Source organism: Fusarium pseudograminearum (assembly GCF_000303195.2).
Source record: "Fusarium pseudograminearum CS3096 unplaced genomic scaffold Unplaced44, whole genome shotgun sequence".
Classification (NCBI taxonomy): domain Eukaryota; kingdom Fungi; phylum Ascomycota; class Sordariomycetes; order Hypocreales; family Nectriaceae; genus Fusarium; species Fusarium pseudograminearum.
Window position 1 is genome coordinate 1 of NW_017607618.1, and position 8645 is coordinate 8645.

The 8645-nt window shown below is 16.9% G+C and overlaps 1 protein-coding gene across 1 annotated transcript, besides 46 other annotated features; it reads right to left on the bottom strand.

Annotated features, from left to right (window-relative positions):
* Nucleotides 1-84: a repeat region.
* Nucleotides 85-216: 132 nt separating this feature from the next.
* Nucleotides 217-272: a repeat region.
* Nucleotides 273-292: 20 nt separating this feature from the next.
* Nucleotides 293-334: a repeat region.
* Nucleotides 335-413: 79 nt separating this feature from the next.
* Nucleotides 414-578: a microsatellite.
* A 125-nt stretch (nt 579-703) lies between these two features.
* Nucleotides 704-761: a microsatellite.
* A 41-nt stretch (nt 762-802) lies between these two features.
* Nucleotides 803-866: a repeat region.
* Nucleotides 867-1367: 501 nt separating this feature from the next.
* Nucleotides 1368-1485: a repeat region.
* An 18-nt stretch (nt 1486-1503) lies between these two features.
* Nucleotides 1504-1712: a repeat region.
* Nucleotides 1713-1750: 38 nt separating this feature from the next.
* Nucleotides 1751-1786: a repeat region.
* Nucleotides 1787-1794: 8 nt separating this feature from the next.
* Nucleotides 1795-1885: a repeat region.
* Nucleotides 1886-1906: 21 nt separating this feature from the next.
* Nucleotides 1907-1942: a repeat region.
* Nucleotides 1943-2051: 109 nt separating this feature from the next.
* Nucleotides 2052-2155: a repeat region.
* A 56-nt stretch (nt 2156-2211) lies between these two features.
* Nucleotides 2212-2308: a repeat region.
* A 46-nt stretch (nt 2309-2354) lies between these two features.
* Nucleotides 2355-2449: a repeat region.
* A 61-nt stretch (nt 2450-2510) lies between these two features.
* Nucleotides 2511-2537: a repeat region.
* Nucleotides 2538-2554: 17 nt separating this feature from the next.
* Nucleotides 2555-2632: a repeat region.
* Nucleotides 2633-2687: 55 nt separating this feature from the next.
* Nucleotides 2688-2751: a repeat region.
* A 32-nt stretch (nt 2752-2783) lies between these two features.
* Nucleotides 2784-2899: a repeat region.
* Nucleotides 2900-2922: 23 nt separating this feature from the next.
* Nucleotides 2923-3010: a repeat region.
* A 371-nt stretch (nt 3011-3381) lies between these two features.
* Nucleotides 3382-3419: a repeat region.
* Nucleotides 3420-3484: 65 nt separating this feature from the next.
* Nucleotides 3485-3538: a repeat region.
* Nucleotides 3539-3724: 186 nt separating this feature from the next.
* Nucleotides 3725-3785: a repeat region.
* Nucleotides 3734-3850: a repeat region.
* A 142-nt stretch (nt 3851-3992) lies between these two features.
* Nucleotides 3993-4020: a repeat region.
* A 57-nt stretch (nt 4021-4077) lies between these two features.
* Nucleotides 4078-4122: a repeat region.
* Nucleotides 4123-4159: 37 nt separating this feature from the next.
* Nucleotides 4160-4208: a repeat region.
* Nucleotides 4209-4461: 253 nt separating this feature from the next.
* Nucleotides 4462-4508: a repeat region.
* A 95-nt stretch (nt 4509-4603) lies between these two features.
* Nucleotides 4604-4634: a repeat region.
* Nucleotides 4635-4681: 47 nt separating this feature from the next.
* Nucleotides 4682-4751: a repeat region.
* A 239-nt stretch (nt 4752-4990) lies between these two features.
* Nucleotides 4991-5077: a repeat region.
* Nucleotides 5078-5208: 131 nt separating this feature from the next.
* Nucleotides 5209-5340: a repeat region.
* Nucleotides 5341-5371: 31 nt separating this feature from the next.
* Nucleotides 5372-5447: a repeat region.
* Nucleotides 5448-5647: 200 nt separating this feature from the next.
* Nucleotides 5648-5724: a repeat region.
* Nucleotides 5725-5736: 12 nt separating this feature from the next.
* Nucleotides 5737-5902: a repeat region.
* A 453-nt stretch (nt 5903-6355) lies between these two features.
* Nucleotides 6356-6427: a repeat region.
* A 24-nt stretch (nt 6428-6451) lies between these two features.
* Nucleotides 6452-6535: a repeat region.
* A 150-nt stretch (nt 6536-6685) lies between these two features.
* Nucleotides 6686-6840: a microsatellite.
* A 38-nt stretch (nt 6841-6878) lies between these two features.
* On the bottom strand, nt 6879-8572 carry FPSE_06506 (uncharacterized protein; the record flags this gene model as incomplete). Its single annotated transcript, XM_009259624.1, has 12 exons — nt 6879-6883; nt 7002-7011; nt 7059-7063; nt 7426-7430; nt 7623-7634; nt 7767-7770; nt 7840-7848; nt 7934-7947; nt 8249-8256; nt 8387-8396; nt 8470-8484; nt 8570-8572. Coding segments are annotated over 12 exons (100 nt in total), but the record flags the coding sequence as incomplete, so codon positions are not given.
* Nucleotides 6942-7051: a repeat region.
* Nucleotides 7296-7318: a repeat region.
* Nucleotides 7525-7577: a repeat region.
* Nucleotides 7786-8006: a repeat region.
* Nucleotides 8042-8099: a repeat region.
* Nucleotides 8187-8273: a repeat region.
* Nucleotides 8407-8442: a repeat region.
* Nucleotides 8496-8537: a repeat region.
* Nucleotides 8556-8611: a repeat region.
* The last annotated feature ends 34 nt before the right edge of the window (nt 8612-8645 follow it).

Sequence of the window (8645 nt, forward strand, 5' to 3'; positions counted from 1 at the left end):
ATAATAATTTTAATAGAGATTAATTATATAATATAAGCTTATTAAGTTTATAAGTATATAAAATATATATTATATATATAAATAGGCTAATAGGCCTTATATTAACTTAAAGTAACTTTAAAATTTTTACTTTTAATTAAAGGCAATAGATATAAAAAGCTATATAAAAGCTATTTTAATAGATTAACTATAAACCCTTTTAAATATCTTTAAAGGTAATTCTATTAATTTAAAAGTATATTTACTTTAAGATATAATTATAATCTATAATACTATCCTTAAAGGTTATAACTTTTTAAATAATAACTCTATATAATTAAAATATTTAATATATCTCTTTTTATAGGCCTAATTAAATAAGTATATTACTTTAAAGAAAAAGCTTTTTATTAGGCTTTTAGATATACCTATAGATAATATAAATTATATATAAGATTATTTAATAATATATAATATTAATATTAATATACTTAAAGATATAATAATAAATTTAAATAGCTAAAAGGTATTTAATTATTAGGTTTAATATATTTAATAGTAATTAAAGTAATTATATATAATATAAAGTAATAATATAACTATTTAATTATTATATAGATTTTTTCCTTACTTTACTTATATAAGGAGTACTTTCCTTTTAATTTTTTCTTCTTTTTATAGCTACTTAATAATCTCTTTTTCCTCCTTTAATTACTTAAAAGCTTTATTATAATTTTAATAGGTTATTAATATTATTAAAATATTACTTTTATTATTATTATCTTCTAAAGTAAATAATTTAGCTTTAAAAGTAAGATTATCCTTTATTTTAATTTCCTTTTTAATATTATATTCTTCTTTAATAGAAAATATAGTTTTATTTTTAACCTTTAATATAGCCTTATATTTACTTAAAGATAAAGGCTTTATTTACTTTCTTATATACTTATATATAAGCCTTTTTAATTTAATTAGAGAGGTAAAGTCTATAATTATTAATAGTTAAGCTATATTTTTAGATTTATTTTATACTATAGCGGCTAAAGCTATTATAGCTAGATTAATTTTACCCTTATTAGTTAAGTAAGATCTTATTAGTAGCCTATATATATATAATTAGTAGACTTTTCTTATAGTAATCTTACTATAACTTTTAGCCTTTCTTTTTTTTTCTCCTTTTAGTCTTAAATAGCTTAATATAAGGCCTCTCTTTTATATAATAACCTATTAAGATTTAGCCCTTTATATTATTTAAGACTTAGCCTATATTAAAAAACCTTACTATAAAATAGCAATAGAATTACTATAAAGAATAAAAAAATAAATTAACTTTTAATAGGCTATTTAAAGTTTATTTCTAAAAATATAAAATAACCTATTAAGCTAGCTAAATAATAAATTAAATACTTTATAAAAAGAGATTTAAGGAATTAATAATTAAGTTAATAACTTATATATTATTATTTTACCTTTAGTATACTTTAACTTTATTTTAATTTATTAAAAGCCCTTAAGGAATCTCCCTATTAAACTATAAATATATTAAAAATTATTACTTTTCCTATAGAAGTATTTTAAAAAGTATAATAAATATATTATATAAGTATAATAAATAAGAGATAAGCTTATAATTAATTAAGCTTTTTTTATTAATAATTAAGATAAATAGTATTTAATTAATTAATATTTAAATATTAAGCTATAATAAGTAATATAGATATTTTATATTTAAAGAAGTCTTTATAATTATAACCTTAAAGAGTTTATAAGGTATTTTAATTAAATTAATTTAAATTTAAATTTAAAAGGCTAGGCTATAATTAAACTATTAACTTTATATTAAAGTAAAGATAAATTATTTATAATTTTTCTTTTTTAATTTAAAAGTATTATAGCTAATATAAAAGGGAACTTATAAGATATCTCCTTTAAGATTATATTTTTATAAAATACTTTAAATAAACCCTTAATTAAATAGCTAATTACTATTAACCTCCTTATAAATAATATAGCCTAGTAATTAAATAAGATATAAATTATTACTTAGAAATTAGATTAGATATATAAGAGAGATAATTTTATTTATAAGAAAATAAAGTCTTTAAATAACTATTAGAATTATAATTATATTATTAAAAAGCTATAAGTAAATAGTATAAATAATATAGTTATAATAGGGGTTAATTAAGCTATAAATAAAAACTAAACTTATTATAGTTAAAGTAAAAAGCCTATTAAATAAAGCTAATATTATTACTTTAAGTATAATTTAATAGATTATTTAATTATTAATTATTTAAAAAAGAAATAATAGTAATAAGTTAATATAGCTTACCTTAAAGAAAAGCCTTATAGAATTAAATAAAAAGTTAGCCTAAATATATAAAAAGATTATTATAATAACTCTAATAAGAATAAGAAATACTATTTAAGAAATAAATAACTCTAATATAAAAATAAGTATTAAAATCCCCTTAAAGGAAGGCATTAAGTTAAGAAGTATAAAAAGAGAAGATATTTAATACCTTTACTATAATTTTATATTAAATTAATAATAAGACTTAAGAAGCTTTAGTAAATTTAAATTATAATATTTACTTTTTAATTAATTCTTAATTTATATATAACTTTTATCTATTATATATTAATAAAAGTAAGTAGTAATTTTATAGATTTATAGGTAAAGATTAATAGATTTTAGTAAAAGGTATTATTTATTTCTAATTAAAAGTTAAAAGGTATAATTAAATTATATATATTTATACTATTAAAGGATTAAAGGGAAATTTATTCTTAAGGAAGCCTTAAATAGAATAGAATTAAGTTACTATTATAATATATTAGTTATAAATTTATTATAATATTATTAATATTTTAATTCTATTTATAATAGTAGAATATAATTCTATAAAATAAATAAGAAAGTTTACTTTCCTTTTAGCCTTTATATTTATAGTATATATTAAATAAACTTATTAATTACTTTATTAAAAAGGATTATTCTTTAAAATTATATTAAATATAGAAATTACCTCCTACTTAATATAAGATAGTCTTATAGAGGAAAAGAGGTAAAACTATATATAAAGCATAAGAAATACTACTATTAAAGGCCTATAATTAGTATTAGCTTTTAGATCTTAGAATTTAAGAGGGTATTATATTAACCTTACTAATTTAATTAAGGCTATTAGCTTAAGAGATATTAAAAAGGCTTTAGTAAAGAAAACCCTAATAGACCTTTAAGAGAAGCTCTTTATAGAGATTTATAAGGAGTTCTAATACCTTTTTAATAAGGTAAAAGCCTTATAGCTTTTACCTTATTAACTTAAGGTAAATTATAAGATTAACCTTATAAAGAATAAAAATAGTAATAAACCCTCTCTACTATAGGGGCCTTTCTATTTAATATTATAAAAGGAATTATTTATTTTATAAAAGACCTTAATAGACCTTTTAGATAAAGGGTTTATATAGGCTAATAGCTTAATAGTAGTAGCTTTAGTATTATTTATAAAGAAATTAGAAAATAATTTATAATTTTATTATAATTATTATACCCTTAATGCAATTATATAATAAGATTATTACTTATTACCTCTAATTATAAAGACCTTTTATAATCTAATAGGAATAAAATAGTTTATAAAGCTAAATATTATTATAGCTTTTTATAAAATTAGAATAGTAAAAGGCTAAAAAGATTAAATTGCCTTTAAAATTAGATTTAAGTCTTTTAAATAGCTAATATACCTTTTTAAATTTAATAATATCTTTACTATATTTTAATAGTTTATTAATATTATCTTCTATAAGTATTTAAACTATTTTATTATAGTATATATAGATAATATACTAATTTACTTATTAAGAACTCTTAAAGACTATATAGTAAAAGTAAAAGAGGTATTATAGTCCCTTTTTAATATAGGCCTATATTTAGATCTAAAGAAATATAAATTTATAGTTAAAGAAGTAAAATATTTAGGATTTATTATAAAGCCTAAAGGAGCTATTATTTATAATTTAAAAAAGTAATAAGCTATTTAAGAATAAATAGCTCCTTTAATAATTAAAAAGGTCTAAAGTTTTCTAAGCTTTATAAATTACTATTAAATATTTATTTTAAACTTTTTAGTTATAGCTATATTACTTATTAAGCTTATTAGAAAAAGTATCCTTTTTATTTAAATTAATAATAAAAAAGTAATATTTTAAGAACTTAAATAGAGATTTATTAAGGCCTTTATATTAGCTAGTTAAAACCCTTAATAACTTATATTTATAGAGCCTAATAGTTTTAAATATATAACTAAAAGAGTCCTCTCTTAAAAAAATAAGTAAAGAGAGATCTATCTAATTATATATATCTTATAGTAATTATCCCTTATTAAATTTAATTACCTAATTTATAATAAGGAGATATTAGCTATTATCTATTACTTAAAGGTATAAAGGGTAAAGCTATATAGTATTAGCCCCTTTATAATTCTTATTAATTATAAGAATTTAAAATACTTTATAATAAAGTAAGACTTATTAAAGAGATAGGTTTATTAGGCTAAAAAGCTCTTTAAATACCTTTTTTAACTTATTTATTAAGCTAATAAAGATATTATAGCACTTAATATATTTAATTAATATAAATAAAATTAGCTTAATAGGCTAATAGATAATTATATCTAAAGATATAGATATTAGGTATTAATAATATATATTAATAGAAAAATATTAAAAAAAGAAGTTTTAAAAGAATTTACTATAAAATTTAAGGTAATAAGCTTAAGACTAAATAAAATATTAAATAAAGCTTTAAATAAAAGACTTATAATAATAGAATTAAAAGGTTAAAATAACCTATTAACTATTAAAATAAATCTTTAAATTACCTTTTTAAAAGACCTTAACTTATAATAGTTATAAGATAAAATAATTAAGACTAATAAGATCTATAAGTATATATATATAGCAGTAAAGTAATAAGCTTATTATTTTCTTATAGAGCTAAAGCTATAAGTTTAAATTATAAAATATAAAGTTAATAAGAAATAATATCTATATTATAAGGATTAATTATAAGTATTAGAAAATAATAAAAGTAATACTAAAGGCGCTAAAGATAAACTATAAACTTATATTATATAGAGAGAATATAACTCCTTATTTAAAGGCTACTTAAGATAAAATATAATATAAGCTTAGGTATAAAGATATTAATATTAACTAGGGTTTATATAACTATATTATTACTTTATTAAGAATTATAATACTTATAATAAAAGTTACTTTTAATAAAAAGTAAAATCTAAGCTATTAAAATTATTATTAATCTTATAAAGACTATATAGTAAATTTATAATAGACTTTATTACTTTACTTTTAGTCTTAAGAGAATAAAAGAATATATATATTTAAGTTATTAAAGATAAATTAATAAGAATAATTACCTTTAAAGTAATATTAAATATCTTAGCTAAGGTATATATATAGCGATTTCTTAATTACTACTTTAGGTATTATAATATACTGATTATTATTATAAGTAACTATAGATCTAATTAAATAAGAGAATTTTAAATTGCTTTCTATAAGCTTATAAGTATTAAGTAGTAACTTAATACTATATATTACCTTTAGATAGATAGAGGCCTTAAGAGACTAAACTAGGAAATTTAAACTATCTTATATATTTATATTAATTATATTTAAGATAATTAAGTTAATTTTTTACTAATAGTATAATTAGCGCTAAATAGCTATAAATATATTATAATAGGAATAAATCTATTTTTTATAATATATAGATATTATATATCTCTATTTTTAATAGATAAAGATATTATATTTATATTAAGATATTATAAGGAGTTTAATACTTAATATTTTATAATAAAATTATAATATATATTAGAATTAATATAAACCTAAGCAGTAATTACTTAATAATACTAAGAGGATACTATAAACTGGTAATAATACCTAATAGAATAGTTTTATAAGTTAATAAGGTTAAGTTAAAGTAATTAAATAATAGGTAAATCTAATTATATTACTAAACTTTAACTTAAGGAATTTAACTTTAGATCCCTTAATCTATCTTTTTATATATTAAATTACCTAAAGATCTCCTAAGGACCTATTACTAATTAATTATATTTAAATGCCTCTTTAATACTTTTATAATTACCTCCCTCTCTATAATTTTAGCCTTTAGAATCACTTAATAATAGCTTTATATAGCTTTACCCTTATTTAATTATAGACCTTATAGAATAATATAGTATATATTTTCTTAATTATACCTATAGGCTTATATATATATAGTGCTTAATAAAATCTTACTCTTTAGGTAATAGCTATTAGTAGCTATTAAGACTATAAATTATAATTAATTATTTTATTAGTATTTAATCTAAATAATTAAATATTTTTTTATTAACCTTATTAAGATCTCTCTTCTTCTCTTTTTTCCTTTTTTATTAATTAATATCTCTTTATTATTAACTCTTATACCTTATTATTACTTATATTATTTTAATCTTTTTATACTTTTTTACTGCTATTTATCTTATTATTATAATACCTTTTTTATATACCTTTTTTTTCTACTTATTATATCTCTCTTATAAGTAGTCTATAAAATATTAATAAGCTTCCTTTTTATTCTAGCTAATAACTTTAGTAATTAGGTTAAAGGTAAATACCTTTATTACTTTTATATATTTTTAATTAATTATAATATTTATAATATTTATATTACTAATAATAATATTATCTGCTATATTATATATAAGGATTCTTATTAAAAGTATTATATTATAAGTTTTATTTATTCTTTAATCTTTTATTAGTCTATTATTAATCTATTAAAAGATCCCTAAGGAGCTACTTAATATAGCTTAAACTATTTATAACTCTTATAATACTTATATTAATTTAAAGTACTAAAAGGACTTTATGCCTTTATAATATTAATAAATTACTTAATCTTATAAGGATATTATTTTTACTTTTATATTTACTTATAATATACTAATTAATCTATATTATATCTTAAAGACTAATTATAATAGTCTTACCTTTACTATTTAGGCTTAAAAGTTAACTACTTATTATAGCCTTTTTTCTCTTATCTATTATATTATAATATATTCTATATTCCCTTTATTAGTCTTTACTATTAATTAGTTCTTTATTTTAAGCTAATAAGGATTATATTACTATTAAGGTTATAAGTAATATTATAGCTTTTATACTTAAGTATAGCTAGACTTATATTAAAGTAAAGACCTTAATTAAGTACTTAAGATTCTTTCTTAATTATATTAATTATATTTATCCTAAGGAGATATCCTTAAAGTGCCTTTATTAGCTCCCTTATAAATTTAAGGATAATCTCTATTAGGAGATATATTACCTTATTAATACTAATAACTTTATACCTACTATTACTATATGCACTTTAGAATAAAGTCTTATTTATTATAGCGCTATTATTATTAGCTCTTTTTATTTTAATTAAGCTATAGCTAATAGTTCTATAGCTATTATTTATATTATTAATATCTATCTTTTTATTTTACTTATTATTTCTATAAGTAAGAATCTATTAGATATTTCCTTTATTAATAGTATTAAATTACTTAATACTCTTTCTATTTAGAGTATTAAGTTACTTAATATTATCTTAGCTCTTAGCTTTATTAAATATAGCGATATTATTATTACTTTACTTATATCTTTTAAGTTAAATACCTTTAAGCTAGAGCCTATAGATAATAATTTACCTAGCTTTAAGGGATTTAATAATTAGTTAGTTTTTTATTTAAGGGTCTTATTACTTTATTCCTTATAGTTTACTATATATAGCTAGTTATTTTTATTTTTCTATTAAGTTATTCTAATTATATTATAGCGCTTTATTATTACCTATTTATTATATTAATTATTTTACTTTTTATATTATTTCTTTATAACCTTATAGTATTTAGTAATTATACTTTTTATATTACTTAAATATTAATTTAGCTCTTAAGTATTATATTTTATAGGCTAATCTATCTATTTAATTAAATAAAACTAATTATTTCCTTTATCTTTATATATAATTACTTTTTTTACCTTTTACTTATTAGGCTTATCTTTAAGCTATACTATAGGTAATTACTTAATATAAGGCCTTATTATATTCTATAGTTTAAAGAGGGATATATAAAATATATTATATATATACTTATATACCTTAAGTAAATAAACTTAATATACTTACTTATTAATCTTTTTTATAATTTAAACCTTAATATACTTAAGTATAAGCTTATAATTCTTAAAGCGCTAGTTCTATATAAATATACTAATAATCTAGCTAGCTTTATACTCCTTTAATATATATCTTATATTATAGTACTTTACTTATACTTTAATTGCTTATTATTAATATTATTAAGCTATTTTATATATTTAGCTAAATATCTTAATATACTTATATACCTTTTATACTTTACTCTTTATTAAGGATAATATATACTTAATATATTATAAATAATATCTATAAAATACCTCTATAGGTAAAACTCTAATTATTAAATACTTACTATTATTATATATAAATATTACTTTATTTAGTTATATAGCTTACTATTCTAATAACTTATTAATATATATAT